Raw genomic sequence first — 17,549 nt, forward strand, 5'->3', positions numbered from 1 at the left:
ACATGCACACACACAGATACATTCAAACCACACAGCAGTGCCTTTCTGCCTATTCAGATTAGGATAAACACAAGGACTTGTGGAAGGAGGGCAAATGTGTTGGGCGAACTACAATGTAAATAACTTTGATCTGGATTAACTGTGCATTGTTTAGGGACTCTGACATGAGCGTCTCCAAGATTAATAATAGTTGCTGAGGTTGGCAGAAGTTCAGGAATCAGATTATTCCTTTAATTATAAGCATCATCGCCCCACTTGCTCCTACCCACCCTCATACGCCCCAACAAATTTTTGCAATTTGCAATGAAAATATCAGGAGGAAAAGAAGTGAACAAAAACATGCTGGGAAGAATTGTCTCCTGACAGTTATGGCCTGGAGATGAGAGAGAGAACAAACAAAACTGTAATAATGAATGCAACCAATCAACTAATCCTTATATCACCCAATTCTAATATGAAATATTCTACAAGCACCTAATTTTTATAATACACAATTCTTTAGAATCTTTATCTTCACTCTGGTGAATGTAAGTTTTCTCTCTAACTATGCTGACCATGAACCCCAGTCTGTCCAGCACAGTCCTGGTTGCTTATTAAAAATTAATGACACATGTTGTTTGGGTATGATTGTTAATAAGCACCTCCTGGTTTGGACAATAAGCATCTAAGTTTGGACAATAAATTATATGGTCACCCTAACTCTAAATGAACTCTCTGATAGGCAATCTGATTGATATTTTAGTGTTTGTATCACTGTCCAGTTTTTACTTTGACCACTCTTTCAGTCCTCAAAACAACCAAATGGCCGAAGTAGAAGCTGCTGTCCTTATGTCTCCAGAATTTCTAGCAATGGACTAAAATTTGGCTTTTCCTTTGAAGGCTTCAAGGTAACAACTCTAAGATCAGTCTTTGTCCCAAACTATTCTATTTCTTCACTGGTATCAAGTCATGGAAGGATAGAGGTGGAAAGGTCTTCAAATTTCATTTTTTTTTTTTTTGTGAGGAAGACCAGTCCTGAGCTAACAACTGATGCCAATGCTCCTCTTTTTTGCTGAGGAAGACTGGCCCTGGGCTAACATCCGTACCCATCTTCCTCTACTTTATATGGGATGCAGCCACAGCATGGCTTAACAAGCGGTGCCTCGGTGCACGCCCGGGATCCGAACCAGCGAACCCCGGGCTGCCGCAGCGGGGTGTGCGCACTTAACCACTTCCGCCACCGGGTTGGCCCCAAATTTCATTTTTTAAGGGGGGTTGGTGGTGAAGGAGCCATAGAAGCTTTTCCTCCTTGAAATCTTGCTCAAGACCCCACTACACAAAACTGAGGAAAGCACTGCTTCTCTGGCACAGCCAGGAGGTAAAGGCACAGATGCTGAGTCTCACCCACTAGAAGACCCCTGTGTCTCCCTTGCCTCTCCCGAAGAAGGCCCTAAAGTACCTCCTCAGCTGGCTCTAAAGAACATAGTCTGCAAAAATACTGGTCTAGTCCAATTCCTTTAATTTACAAATGAGGACAGTGTTGCTCATTTCATCTGCTTTTGCCCATACACTACAGTTTCATTCTCTCTACTGGTAATTCTATAAACAAAGGCCTAAGTCAAGAGCAGGTGGTCCACATTAATCATCATAGAAAGCTGTCTTCTAAAGAGCTCTGAGTACAACTTATAACGAGGAAAGATACTGTAATGGATGTTAAATACTTTTCCAGTCTATAACTAGTAGGCTCAAACATAGTCACTCAAAACAACCAAATGTGGAGTCTGTGTGTGTATGTTTCTTTCTCTGGAGGGGAAGTAAAATAGGAGCTGAAAAAGAGTATAGAGGTATTAAACCCATTTTTAAAATTAAGATTCCAAAGTGAACATATATCCCACTTTTAAGAATAGCTATCAAGGAAACCACTGAAAAGAAGAATGATATATGAAGATGTTCATCATAGTATTGTTTATAACCACATACTGTACATGTATCAGGACAAAGTGTGAGCAAGAAGATGCAAGAGAAAGAGGAGAACAAAAGAGAAAGAAGAGAAGATTGTTATTGAGCCAATAGAATTCTACTGATTTATTTTTTTTTTACCTCTCCCAAATTTTCTTTTAAAACGAAGAAAAACAAAACAAAAACACAGAACGCCAACAGCACTTACCACGGAGACTTTGCTCACTACATCTCTCGCAACTGCTAAGCCTTGAGCAAAAGTACGGGCTGCTACAAATGCCCGAGTGACCTGCAGCTTCAATTTTCGAGGGACATCTCCAAAGGGCTTCAGCTGCTCGGTATACTTGCTCACGCATTCCAGATACTCATCTGTAAAGTGGTACTGGGAGTTCACCAGGCGGAACATCCGCTCCAGAAGGCGAGCCCAGAAGTCATTGAGCATTTCTTCCAGGTTCACATTTCCCATCACATAGTAGCGCTTCAACTCTACGAAGAGATCTTTAAATAGCTCAGAATTTTGCATGTATAAGCGGCCATATGTCTTCACAAACATGTCATTCAGGGATTTCTCTGCATTTTCAAGTAGTTCTTTGAAGAATTCTAAAAACAAAATAAAAAAAGAAAGAAAAGGTTTTCAGTAATTAAATAACAGTGCTTTTCAGGTAAATTTGAAAACAAACAAAAAAAATCATGAAATTAAATTGGAAAACATGCTTGTATATAGGGTAGATTTCTTTTGGGGAATCTGGCATCACCAATCATTTGTCAATGAAAAGAAACCTATGTCACAAAGTCACTTACACATGTGTCTGCACCTAAGAGGGGGGGAAAAAAAGAGATTTTAAATCAACAGCTTCTCAGGAGTCAATATAAAACACACAGTCTCGCTCTCTCTCGCTCAGTCACAAGGTAAATACAGAAGAAATGGATAAAAACGGGTACAAGAAGTCTAAAACATGAGGTTTCCCAGAACTTTTTACTGCAAGAATCTAAACCCAAGTTAATAATGTCTCCTAATTGTAACTTGACACCAGGACAGGTATTTTCAAAAGGTGTTGTTTTACTTGGACACATTTTTTTTTTCTTTTCTCCTCATTACATCTACATGACATGCAAGAAAACTGCCTGGGAAATGCTTGAGGCCAAGAAACATAATGAAACACCCAAGAAGCAAGCACATAAGTTTTCTGAAAATAAGTTCTCAGGTGTTCCCCACGAAACTAGTACAAATTGGGGTATCCAAGTTGACCTCAGGTTCCTAAAGGATTCATACAGTAACATGAGATTCTTTCCAGTGTTACTTGAGAGAGAGAGAAATGAAATACATAACAGACTCAACCATAGATTTGGTATATTTATAAGACAACATAGAAAAACAACTGAAAACAATATATAAGAATACCCGGTTATTTCAGATTTACTTTTTGGACATATACCCATATACCCACATATACCCACAGCCTAAGTGTTAAAGATTTGACTCTCAAGTACAAATGGCAAATTAGTTTCTCCTGAAGGTTTTCTCAGGCAGTTTAATGAGCTAACAATATATCTGTAAAATTAATCATTCTTAAAGAATCTATGTCTGGTATAAAAATAAACACTTCATGACATCAAATTTATAAGCAGGAAATATAATAAATACCAAAGCAAAACATAAGACCACATCAAATAAGAAACTGCCTCCAAGGGAACATGGAGCAGAAAAGAAAATATGATACCTCCTTCAAAGCCAGAAGAACATGAGCAAGCTCATCAATATGCAATAGCCCTACAAAGCCATTCTCTTCTCATGTCGGGTGGACAAATCAGAGGCTGAAAACTCATTTCAAATAGCTTTTCAAAACCTGGACTGAAAACACTAAAGCCTTTTGGAGGGAATATGTGCGACTTTCCAAGAGATTCCATACCTGTGCCCTAACTCATCACCACATGGTTTCTTGAGGCTTGGGGCTAAAGTCCACAGTCTTCTGGGTTCCAGCTTTTCAAATTGTGTGTGTGTGTGTGTGTGTGTGTGTGTGTGTGTGCGCGTGCGCGTCCTGGGGGTGGGGGCTCTCTCCTTTCGCTTTTATCTAGATTTTCTTTCTACTACCACTCGCCTTTTATATTTCCTGGGCTTTCGTAAGACAGAGAAAGGGAAATGGATTCCCTCTGAAGAGTCAATAAACATGCAAGTTAAGTCCTTGTGCAGAGCCCAGAATTTTTACCCAAGTTCTCTCCCTGAGAGAAGGCCAGCAAGTACACAAGGAGCTAGAGGAACCATATGAAAAGTGTTACTCCAATCAGGTACCTGGAAAGGCCTCTGATTCTCTCCAAAATTCCAAGTGGTTCTCAAGTGTGGCCCCAGGACAGGCATGCATCAGCATCACCAGGTCACTTGTGAGAAATCAAGTTCTTGGGTCCCACCCTAAACCTACTGGATCAGAAACCCTAGGGTTGGCGCCAAGCCATCTGAGACTCTGCTGAACTCTCAAGTTTGAGAACCACTGCCCTAGCCAATGAAACTTCTCGAACCATTTTACCTCTCACTATCAATCACTACCACTCAGGGACTGTGTTGAATGCGAAGCATTCAGGGTAAGCATTAATGTTTTAATTAGGGGAAAAGGTCTTTCTAATGAATTGGGTTTTTAAAAATTTTTGCTGCATTCTTGGGTGTGATTTCTTTATGATGTTTTGGGGACAAATATTCTTGTGTGGAAGTGTCTCTCAACTAAGTGTTAAGATGCAGGCAGCACTTTTCTAGAATTCAAAGTTGAGGAGTTTTAGGGTGAGAAGAGACCTCAAACATCATCTGGTCCACTTCCCGAACCTTGCCTGAATCACTAGCATCCTTGCCAAGTAGTGCTGGCTCATCGGGGACATAAAAGAAGGCACACTGAGTTGTGTTATTACATATCCAGTGTGTTTTACACTTAGCTCTCACATATTGGAAAAATAAAGCCTGGTCATTGAGATCAATATGCAAGCCTTGTGTCAATCCAGTGCTATTAATATTTCACAATCCAAAAGACCAGATTCCAAAGGCAACCATAGGTCCTTCCCAACATTGCATTTTTATTATATCGGTCATAAAATTGGCACACATCATTTAGTTTAGAAAGGGGATGTTGAGAATTATTTGACTTGTGCTTTCATGATTCATTTAATAGGTAACTCTGAAGACTCACTTGCATTTCTAATGAATGGCACCTACAGTTGTGCTGTCTCTAAGGGTGGGGGCAGAGTGGCATCGCAAGCTCAGTTTTAATTTAAAACTTTGATAAAATATCAGAGTTCATCCTTTTAGGCTTTGAAGTGCTCCAGGTCAAAGAAATGCTAGGACACTGGAGATTTTATGGAAAAAATAAAACATTCTTAGAGTTCCTCATTCATGTCAAGAGCCTACGGGTTGATGTAGCTTGTCTATAATGTAGCTACTTTGGAGTACAAGTGAAATGATCTAATGAAGAGGAAGACTGATTTCAAACCAACATGCCCTCTGTCTAACACCACTATGAACCTTACTTTGTTTCTCATGATCAAATTCTGTCTAGGGAGAGTGTGTGTGTGTGTGTGTGTTTCACATTAGTTTATACTTTAAGAGCATGGTGCTATGTACGTACTAAATTCTAATTCATTTAATCATTCAGAAAATTGTTTTCTTGACCTTCACATTTTTAAAGACTCTTTAGTGTGGCCATATAAGTTGCAAATATAAAGATGGTTTGAGTGGGCTATATACAGAAATTCTATAAAATTGATATAACAAGGTAAAATCTGATAATTTAATCTCTCCAAATTGCTTTGCAATTTGACAAGTATGCATTGAGTGGCTATTATGGACTCAAATCAAAGCACAGAGTTTTACCATGTATCTTAACCTTCCTGCCCAATCAGACTGTAATGAAAATTTCTAGAAAGACAAATTTCCTCCCTCTAATTCACCTTTACTGTACTTCCACTCTCCACACATGGTTTTATGAGTGCACCAGAGATTTTTAAAGCATCTATAAAATCCCTAATCTTTCATTTTATACAGCAAGTTTTTAAATATTCATCTATGGAAGTCAACAGAACAAATGTCAAGGGATCCAAAGGACCCAAACTCATTTCTCCTTATACTTAGTCTTATTGGCCCTGTTAAATGGGATTATTCTACCTAAGCTTTCTGCCTCAAAGAGACCCTCTAAGGATGGCAGACATAATTTAAATTCTAAACTCCATACCAATTGAGTACAATATCAACCAAAGCATAACAATTTGCTGTAAGGAAAAAAGGAAAAAAAAACCTCTTGCATCTGTTCCTCCTATCAAACTAGCCACTCTCATATGTTCTTGTATAATTCTTTCACATCCCCACTCCCCCTTTTCTTCCTATGACATATCCTTCTACAATGAGGAATAGAACACAAGTTAGACATTCAGGTCCTGGTCCACAGCCATCAACAGCAACTTCATTAATCACTCAACACTCATCTCCACTTTTTTTCCTCATTATTCAGAATTAAGGATCAAGGTCAGATCTTAACTGCTGAAGAAGAACTGTGTAGGCTTGAGACACCTAGCAATCATCCCTTCATAATCATTATGCCTGAAGCCAATTATGATACACTTGGTGGCCAAGAGAGAACCAGCCAGGAGCAATGTAAACCAAAGTTCCACAATGATCAGAAGCTGAGCTAATTGGAAATTAGATCTTCCTTGCAGCAACTGCTTGTGTTCATGAAAAATGCTGCTCAGGGAGTCTGTTTTAAGTGACGCCACTGGTGTCTGAAAGAGAGTCAGAAAGGAGATAGCTTACAAGCATTTGAAATATGGTGTCTGTGATCAGGGTTTATTTCTCCTTCAATTTTCACTTTGGAGGCTTAAGTATTTATGTTCTAAGGATCAAGCAACTGCTACTTCTAGGGGTCATGAATGACCACTTAACATAGGAATGGAAATAAACACTGTGACATGCTACTTATCTAAAGCAGCATGACACAGTGGGAAAAGCATAGGCTATCTCATTTATGAGCTATATGACCTTGATTGGACAAAAGATCTAACCCCGCTGAGCCTCTGTTGTCTCATCCATAAAATGGGGCTATTACCACTCACCTCATATGGATAATGCCTGGCACATAATAGATGCTCAATAAATGAAAACTAGTCGTAATATGTGAGGTGATGTTATTGTCACCTTTAGAGTTTCTTCATAAGGTTTCTTTACATCTACAATCATTTAAAAACTCTTTTAATCTGGTTTTTATTTTTCCTGGCAGAGTCAAATATTATCCATCTGGGGGAACATTAAGCCAAAGCTGCTGGAGCTTGGTTAAGAAGACCCAAGGCCTTATAAAACTGGGAACAATTTAGCCAAAGGAAATGCTTAATGGCTCTAGCTTCCAATGCTGTGAAATGTGCCAGACATCTACGAGGGTGGGAGTGACTACTGAGTGAAAAACATGAGTGAGGAAACTTCAACCTAGGGAAGAGATTTCACATTATGTTAAAAGAGAGAAGAGCATACACATCACACATGTATACAGGATCAGGGTGAAGGATTAGGCAAAGAATTAGGGAAAGGAAAATTAAGAATTAAGCAGCAGATCAATACCCAACTCTCCCCACGTACTTCATTTGCATACTACCTTCTTTGCCAGAAGTCAGCTCAGTACAAGGGTTGAGCTAGAGAATTTTAAGTATTTTCCAGCTCTAAAATGTGATTATTCTTAATGTCAATAGCACCAGTTTAACATGGGAAAAACCAGAGGGAAAAGGCAAAACTTTTCCATATAAAAGTTTTCTATGTAAATATCCTGTCTTTTAAAAAAAGAAGAAGAACACCATGTACTTTTGGGACTTCTACCCCCGGCCACTTGTCTTGCATCAAATAAACATTCAAAATTCTTGAAACAGCTCAAAAAGCCCCCAGTTCTGCTATTAAATGCCATTAGTTACTCCTTTATAAACAATCGACTGGCTATTGATTAATGAGCTAGAATGCATTCTAGAATTAACCCATGACCTTCCAAGACTGGAAGCCCCTTCTATTCAATCCATTTGCTTAGCGCTATAAATTACTACCTTGTATTTATCTTATTAGGAAGCTGCCTTTTACATATAAGGATTCATTTCCTCTTTACTGTAAAGGCTGTATTTCACAGCCCTGGTGTGGCATGCAAACATGAAGCTACCACATCAACAAAATTCCTGAGGAAAAGAAGCTTCCTCGTAAACACTACAAATCATACTTTTCACACTGTTAAAAAAAACCTCAAGGAATTATACTCATCCATTCTTTCGCCCAAGATCAAGTATTTAATTAAGAACAGCTAACATAAGCATCTATAAATGTAAGAAAAAAAGGAAATTAAGCAAGCATTTTACTTGACCGAAACTTTGGTTTATAACTATCTCCCCCTCTGTCTTACTTTTTTGGTAAAGTCTGTACCAGTTTTTAACAGGCACTTTCCTCTATCTTGGCATAATCTCACTCCTTAAGAGTGCCTGCTAGGGCATGATGTACTAAAAGGACATGTACTTGATGAACGTTCATCAACTGACAGCACATCAATAGACCTCTCCTGGGATGACAAAATCGCCAGCTGCAGCCATTACTGGGGGCTGTGAACATTCAAAGGGAGTTAGGGGATCCTGCCCAAGTAGGAACAGTCCTTTTTTCCCAAGGTAAACTTTATTAGTTAATGCATTTTGAATGCTAAAGCTCCTAGTAAGTAAATACAATGTTTATTTCTCATGGCCCCTGTCTCTTGCTAATGTGGCCAGGGACACAGGCTCAGTACTGTAAGGTCCCTTCCACTGGACCCCATTCCATTTCTATTAAAAGTACTCCCAGCACCAGCTAGCCAATTCACTTTAGCAGACCTATATTCCTTCTCAATCAGAAGTGCCCAGAGAAGGCTGAGCGATGTTTAAGTAAGCTAGGGGGGGGGCTGGAGCAGCCATTCCAAGCGTTCCATATACTAACCTCTATGTGGATCTATGATATGGCCTCATAGACAAATCTCATGATACAGTCTATCTGCTCATGATCTAATATCAAGAGAAAAATCAGGACATAAAATAGCATAATCAGTTACGATTACAATTTGCATGTATGTATATGCATTATAGACCTGCACCAAAAAAAAGATGAGGTACATACAACGGTGATGGTTGGGTGTTGGGTGACTTTCTCAATATGTTTCTCAACTTTGTTCACCCAAATTTTTCAGTGACATTTTATTATAATCAAAAAAATAATATACTTTCATGTTTTCAAAAATAACTTTATTTCTCTTTATTCTATTCATTCAACTTAATTGTTGGAGACTTTGATACATTTTTCTACTTTTTCCAAATTGTCTACATACAGTGAGCATTGTGATACTTAAGGAAAAAATCCAAACATTTTTTAAAACACCACCAAAGCAGTTCTTACATTTTTCATAAAAAATACATTTTTTCCTATAAAGTATTCCTTTCAAAATTGTAGCAATTTGAAAAATATGGAAAGGTATGAAGAATATATAAATCACCCATAATCTTGCCATTAAAAGAGCAACAATGGTTTATCGAATTTCCTTCCTGTCTTTTTCTTATGAAGATATGTATGCCACATGTTTGAGATCATACTGTATTTATACCCTGTCCTCACATAACACTGTATGGCTAGCATTTCCTATGCGATTAAAAATTCTTCAGAAACATCATTTTTAACAACTGTATACTATGACACCATATGGACAGATAATAATATAATCATTATGGGACATTTAGGCTGATTTCCTCTTTTTCATTATTATAAATAATGCTGTGATGAACATCCTTGTACATAAATCTATATGCAGCTCTTTCTTTCCTTGAGATAAATACCTAGAAGTAGAATTACTGAATCAAAGGGTATGAATGTATTCAAAACTTCTGACACACTGCCAAATTAACCTCCAGAAAAGGTGTGCCCATGTAGCACCCTCCCTGTTCGAATCATATTTATTAGAAGAGTTTCAATTGTTCTGCTAATTCTTTCAAGAGAGAGGGTGATGGAAATGGGCAGGGACAATACACAAGAAAGGCCTTACTGGCCTGGGAATTATCTCAGTCAATCCACTGGAGTCAGTGCTAGATCAAATAAGCCCTTTTCTTTGCCTGGACGGACAGACACATGGAAAGAGGGTGGGCAGAGATGAACAACAACATTCTCAACTCCCAGGCTCAAAGTGCAATGAACCAACGAAGTAGATAAAAGCAGCCCAGCTGAAGCTCTTCCATTTATGTACTTGCTTCCAAACAGATCAGCTGCTTCTTGCTGATGCCATGCCTTCTTACCAAGTCAAAGCCAATAGCAGAGGCCCAAAGTGAAAGCGCTCAGGGCTCCCTGGAAGCTACACAAGCACTTTCAATCAGATGAGCTAGCCTCGGCTAGAGCCACAATTGGTCACACTTCAGATAACAACTCCAAAGGCAGAAAACCTTTGTCAATACAGAAATGTGTGCGTTTGGTATGAGCTCTTGATTTGATTACAGTAAGCCTGGCAGTGGCTCATTCTCATCAAGTTTCACAGAGAGATTATAAAAGAATTAGCAAAAATACCTGGCATTTTAGTCTCCTTCACACGGAAGGAAAAATTGTAAAGGAAAGAGTAGCAGTACTTTCCAACTAAATCAAAGACCATTAGCGTGATCTGGAAAGAATACTGCATTTGCAGAAAGGCCAGAAGGCCTCATACGTCTTTCTCTATAGTTTCGAAGCTACTCATCCTATGCAATGCTGCCTGCTGTACGGTAGAAGAGGTTTAAAAAAGAAACCAATTTTTAAAAAATGCCTTAATGAATAAAATCTGAGGTGAGGATTAAAAGGCAATCCTATGTTGTACGTATGTCATACATTTCTACGACACGTGTATTTTAAGGATGTTTAAGACTTCTTTTTTTTTTTAACATAAAAACCTCCCAGGAGGTCTTTCATAAGTCAGTATGGCCATGCAAAGAACAGTAATAAAACCATGTAGTTAAAAAATACCTAAGATCAGGGGTCAGGAAAATTTCAAAAATTTCAGCTTAGCTAATGTCCATGAAGCTTAGCTGGATCTATTTGTCTTTGAAGGTGAGTGGCCAGCTCACTCCCAACTGAGGTCATTACTTTCATGGGCATGTAAATTCTAATGCCTTCAACTCACTGAGCCTCCACACTGGTTTTCCTATGGGCCTAATGAAGTAATGGGCAGCATAAACGATGGAAAATTTTCAGTCAGTGATTAAAATACAGATTTGGCTAAATCTGAAGAGTGCTTCATGTTCTGCCTTTGTGAAATGATAGAAAACAAGGGCGCTTGAGGGCTTAGGGGCAGGGTGGCCACTCTGATTTACACTTGGCCCATGCAGATAGATGGGACCGACAATTATTTCTTTTATGTGCTTTTTAAGCTAATTCAGAAAATTTCTACTATTATTCGAGTTAACAAGCTTCAGGCTTATGGGAGGGTTTTCAAAGACCTGGTGAAAGTAGCGGACAGTTCAGAAATGATAGGAGAAAAACAGAGGGTACCATACAGATGGCTAATTAACATCTTGTAAGACCTTTCACTAAAGCAGCTGGGCTAGTCACATGTTTAGAAGATTCACAGAATTTTTAGAATTGAAAGGGTCTTTAGAGAGCATCTAAGCTCAACCCCCTCATTTTATGGACGGGAAAACTGAGACCCAGTTAATTGCCCCAGGTCACAGTGGGTTCACAGCAGAACCAGGCTGACAATTCAGTGTGCTCTGTCTGCCACCCGTCCAGAGTTGCTACATTCGCTCTAAATGACAAATGAAAGGAATTTTCCCAATGGACTAGCATCAGACAACGTCTCTATTTCCTTAAGATTTCTTCTAACACGAAAAATATCTAGCAAACAATTTGATTTGGAGAGTTGTTAAGCAATAGCCTATGTTCATAATTGTTACTTCATTTTTACTGTGTAATTCAGAAATATATTAAACATGGCAGCTCTAATCTTCTTAATCTATTTGGGTTGTTTGATTTAACTATGCTTCTTTTACAAACAACTAGTCTCTCACAAAATACAACATTTTGGGGTGGGTCTTTATGTTGTGGTCCCAAAACACGGATTATGCCCTACTTCTATTATTTCTATTCCCTTTGCCAAGCAATTCTTTCAAAAGCCCCCTGAACTGAGTATCTGATTAGCATATTCATGAGAGAACTGATTCAGTTATGTTAATTAGCAGTTCTACTTCCAAAAAAAAAATTCCCAGAAGTGGCCAAGAGGGGGAGCAGCTAGCTCTGTCACTACCATTTTCTGGCTCTGTATCTGGAGCCTAGGTGGGTAGATTTCTGGTATCGAACATTCTAAGTTAAAGAGTGGATAAAGAAAATTACAGTGTAGGAAAACAAAGAGGGGAGTCCTTAAACTCAGAGGGACAGGTTTAAAACAAGGGAAACTTGAGAATTTTGTGGGGGGAGGGGAGGGGTGCTGCCTAAGGAAGCGGTCTTCTGTACTTCACCCAGGTCTGAACACACACACACACACACAAGCGTGCGCGCGCACAGTTTACAACTTAAAAACCGATTTATAGACTGTATAGTCTCTTTAGATGTGCAAACCATAGAAAATTAAATGCATAGAATAAAAAAGGACCTTCAAGATGAGGGAACTGGCTCCAAACCGCCAGAGCTGGCATGCAACTCTGACTGGAGCTCATCGAGGCAGACTGATGGAAAACCAGGACAATGGGATGATTTCTGGTTAAAGAAGGCTAATTCCCTAAAAACCTTCAAACCTCATTTCTATTGAAAAGTTTATAAAAAGTAATTGTTTCTGCCTTAGAAAGGCATCTTAGAAGGTATCTCATACACATGACTAAAGTTTTGATGACAGAAGAAGTTCCCTGGGCTCAGGATCACCACTTCGAATTTATACTGTAAGCTTGGAGATGGCAAAAGATGTTCCTTTGAAGTTGTTTGATGACATGTTTCCATGTGTCCCTTTGCTGTCTCCTCAGTACTTGTCCCCAGCCTTCTTTGTGGCACCTCACTGCCTCATCTTGGTTCTCCAGCTGCCATCTTGTTACTCTGCCCAACTTCCTCTCTTCCATTCACATCAATCAAAAGCCAACCTAGTGTTTGGCTTTTATAATGGCTTGGATAATTCTTTGACCAAAGCACCCCACCCTTGGATTTCTGAGAGTCAAGATAGCCCCTATATAATTTCACTCAACATCCTCTTTAGGCCTTCAGATGTGTTGGCAGGTCCTAACTGCCATCCTTAAAAATCAGTCAGTCAATAAATGTAGCACCCACTTGAGGACTATAGTTTGTTGGATAACAGTCAACTGAGGTTTTATCAGATAAAAGCATTGAATTTCTCAGAAAACCTAACTTAGAGGAAATATGCAAAGGATCCTAGTTCTGTTCTGATCTCCAAACCAAACACATTTCAGCTACCACTCCTTCAAAAAAAAATTTCATCTATGCTCACGACATTTATGGTCTATGCCATTTTAATTTGAAGTCAGAAGAAACAAACTGGAGTTTCATAATCATTTTTCATGACCAGTCTTGAAACTGATAAAGAAACAGTGTTAACACATTTATTGAATGTGAAGCCTGGTAGGGAAGGGCAAGAGAAACTGTTTTTCTGTCCTTTTTTAAAAAACATATGTTAACACTTACTGATAAAGTTTCTCTGTATGGCTTTTTAAAAACTACACATTGGAATCACATGAGTAATGCTATAAAACCATGGGGAGCAAGAGGGGGAAAGAATAGCTAAACCAGCAGGCCCGCAGGCAAGAGAGGTCACTAATGTTTGTGGGCTCCACACCAGAAGGAAGCATGTCTAACAAGAAATGGGGCAACTTGGAGGAGGTGGCCTTGGAACTTGAAACAGCTTTACCTCCACTCCATCTTGGTACCAGCAGGCAGCCATTTCAAAAAAGCAGGATTTTTCCTTGTAAATTCCATTATTAAACCCTCAAGTGGTAATTTTTAAATAGCATCTCAAGTTTTCAAAGATGACCATCTGATTATCTTTCTAAGTTTTCTCCTCAAAGTAAAAGAAAATGCTTTGGTTACTGTCTTGAGTGAGAAATGCCATAGTCAAGAGAATACCATTCTTTTTAATAATCCTACTAATAATTTAGTGACCGAGAGAGACAGAGATGGTCTAATGATGTCTTTTGCCAATAACACCTATCTTCAGGTGGTGTTAACATACTGTTAAATACTTTTCACAGTTATAGCATGTGTGTTGGGGGTATGGGATAATAACATAAACAGGACATATAGATATATAAATTATTTCTATCCATCCAAGGAAAGGAAGAGATAAAATTAAGACTAAACACAATTAAGCACACAAAGTGTTGGAAAAAATGGGTATGATAAATAGTACGTTACATAGAAAAAATTTTAGTCCAACTACATTAAAAATTAAATATGCTTTCGTGGTATAGCCTGGGAACCTAACTAACTTATTAAGTCAGTTATGCATTTCAAATAACAAATCTCAAAGCCAACATTTGAAATACAACCTGATCTTTAGCTGTGGACTGCCTTATCAGCTATATCAAATCTAACTTAGCCAAGGTCTTACCATGGTAACGAGCCCTTCACAGAAATACTCAAAGACATTTCACATCTCGAAAATTTGCCTTGTACTTCTTCACCACACATAACGTCAAGAAAAGCATGCTTCAAAGGTACTATGTAATTAGAATGGCCTTTATAACAGGCACAAAGGAAATCATTCCTATTAAAATTAAATCTTCTTCATAACAATCTTCAAACTGAGTGAACAGCACCAAAGAAAATAATCATGAGGTGTTTTGGACCCCATACTCTAGTTTTTAGTCTGTTATCTGTAACATCGCTTCAGATATGACTGAAGTGCCTCTTGTTTGGCTCATATTGCTATTTCTTCACTATTTAAAGAAAGTGTGCATGTGAGAACCCATGTTTGGCACAGGGGATTGAAATGGGTTTGGTCATGGCTTTACATGGATAGACTAAGCCAGAGCCCCAGCTCAAATCAGGCCAGGGATGGAGCCCAGCTTAAGGAAGACTATCGCATAGTAGCTACTTCCGGGTCACTGCTGCATGGAAAGTGGAGAGCTGAGCTTTAATCCTGTCTGTCTTCTACAGAGCTTTAGGGTTCTAGTTGTCTTTGGGGTATCCATTTTGAAATTTAATCTGAAGGCCAGCATCTGCAGAATCTCGATGGTTATTTTGACTAAGTTTTCAGATGCCTGCTTTTTATTAGGAAGATTTTTTTTTTAGTGACTTACGTCAACAACACTATTCCGTGTTTACCCAAGAAAATAAATGAAAGCATTTAAACTACTTTAATCTATTTTTTGCTCCTTTGACCATATTTCCATAATGCCTACCATACAGAGTCTAGTGCATCCGGAAGGATTCTAGCAATAAAGCTGTGGGGTTAACTTGCCCCTGAGATCCGACAAGGAAAATATCTTGGGAGAAAACTGAGAGAACAGAGGAGTTCTGAAAAAGCAACCGTACAAACTTAACTGTCAGCTCTTAAATGTGACTTGAATAAAAGGTATAAAACAAATTCAAGGACAAAGCAAATATTGATGCTTACTTGGACCAAAGTTCTAATACATACCATCAAACTTCTTGTAACGAGAAGCAAAGATGACTTGCAAATGATTGCACTGTTCGCTGACCACACTTGTGAAATCATCTTTACTTTGCAGGCTGTACCTCTCCTCCATCTCTTGAGAGCAGCAGGTATGACCCTGGGCACAGATCTTCAAATGATCGCCTGGAAGATAAAATGTAGGACAATTAATCGCCATCATCATTCATCAAGTCCAAGAAGGAAGAGTTTGGTTTAGGTGCACACACTCTGCTTCATTTCCATCCGTGAGGTTCCTGCAAAGGTTTAGGCATCGTGTGTACCTGAAAAGTTTCATTAAATTAAAAACGTTTATTCCCTTCTTGGAAAAATAAAATAATAAAGCCACCTCCAAAAGATAAAAGAACTTTCCAATCAGGAAGACTGCTACACAATAGGAAAATCAGTGTAGCCAGTAAACAGAGCATCATTCAATATCAACCCAAGTCTCTTTTATATTTCTTTGAGATTCTATGCAAAATACTGTACAAGACACACAAATGAGACATAGTTTTTCTAGCTTTGAGAGTTTACATTCCAAGAGAGTGTACCCTTAACAAAGAATGATTTACAAAATATGTGACAACAACCAAACACTGAACAAATGTATGAGTGATAGTTACACTGTGGGGAAGCAAAGGGATAAGTGCATTTCAGAATTGTCATCCAAGAGGAAACAACAGGAGCTCATGCTGGATCATTTGAGTTTGTGACAAGTCACAAAGGTTGTTATTAAACGATCCTCAATTTTAAGATGTTCTTGTCCAGTGCCTTCTGTGCAGATGTCAGACAATGTATAGACTTCATGATTCTGTGCAATGTAGCCACTCATCCCAACATAGACTAATGGCTTCCAATCAATGTGATCTTTATGTAGTGAGGCAGCCCTACGAGTCAAGAGAAATCAAAGACATGTCACCCCACAGAAGCTCAGCCCACGAAGTATCTCCCTCCCCTACACCAACTGCTTGTGGTTTGGACGTGAAGGTTTAGAGGGCTTCCTTTTTTTTTTTTTAATACATCCCAAAGTTCACCCACACCTTGTTCCTGCTGTCACAGAACAAATATTGTGCTTTGAAGAGACCATACCTCTCCCTCATAATGATGCGGTGCCACTCAAAAATAAACCCCACTAGGTGCTATCACTTTAGTCACTCCAATATTAACTGGTGTGGTATAGGTATCCTAGTATAACCGGGTACACGTTTACAAGGATTCACTTCCACTGTTCCTTCCGCTATTGTTGTCCGTGTTCCATGTAAGATGAAAGAGGTCTCAAAAGAATCAAGATCTCAGGAACTCAGGACTGAGTATATTGAAGACATAGGAACCTATCAACGGTAAGCGTGTAAAATAAATAAAGGAGAGGAGAATGCAGAGCAAATCTTTCTAACAACACTAAGCCTGAGAAATACACTGGGCCATGAGCTGGCCGTTGCTGCTTCTTGGTTGTGTGTGCTTAGAGAAAATAAGTCTTCACCTGAGATAGATACCAAAGTGGCTTTGAGGAGGGGTGGGTATTTCAGATAAAATTGAGTTGGCAACTTATTTGACTAACACTAGGATCATCAACGGGACATATGCAAATAATTACATAATTATATATATATATTCCTGATCATTCTTGCTTTCTGGCAATTGAAAAGTAGGGAGAGTGTTACTGCCAGACAAAAAGGGGCATGCAGCATCTAAGGACTATCTACGGAAGGGGGGAAAGGGAAACAATCTTCAAATACCTTCCTCTTCCAGAAACTGCTAAAAGTTTCTTTTGGCATTTTTGAAACCCTTGGTCAACAGATAATTCTAACACAAAAAGGGGGAAAATGTTGTGTAAAAGAGTTTAGGAGCTGCGAAGTTGCAGAATCTTAGCTCTCATTAGTGAAAGAAGACGGGCTGCTAAGGCTCAGTTTTCTGGAAACACCTTCATTACAACCAAAAACAAAACTCCCTCTTCACTGGCTTAACAAGTTTACAGCAGGCCTTCAGTAACTGGGACATAGA

General features: G+C 38.8%; 1 protein-coding gene across 1 annotated transcript in view; it reads right to left on the minus strand.

The window, feature by feature from the left end:
• GPC4 (glypican 4) overlaps window positions 1–17,549 on the minus strand; it is a 106,471-nt gene that overhangs the window by 18,423 nt on the left and 70,499 nt on the right. The window contains exons 2-3 of the mRNA XM_058536775.1: window positions 15,537–15,695; window positions 2,147–2,538 (exon numbers count right to left, since the gene is read on the minus strand). Of these exons, the coding sequence (XP_058392758.1) occupies window positions 2,147–2,538; window positions 15,537–15,695 (551 nt within the window). The remainder of the gene's footprint in view (window positions 1–2,146; window positions 2,539–15,536; window positions 15,696–17,549) is intronic.

Source organism: Diceros bicornis, chromosome X (assembly GCF_020826845.1).
Source record: "Diceros bicornis minor isolate mBicDic1 chromosome X, mDicBic1.mat.cur, whole genome shotgun sequence".
NCBI classification, from domain to species: domain Eukaryota; kingdom Metazoa; phylum Chordata; class Mammalia; order Perissodactyla; family Rhinocerotidae; genus Diceros; species Diceros bicornis.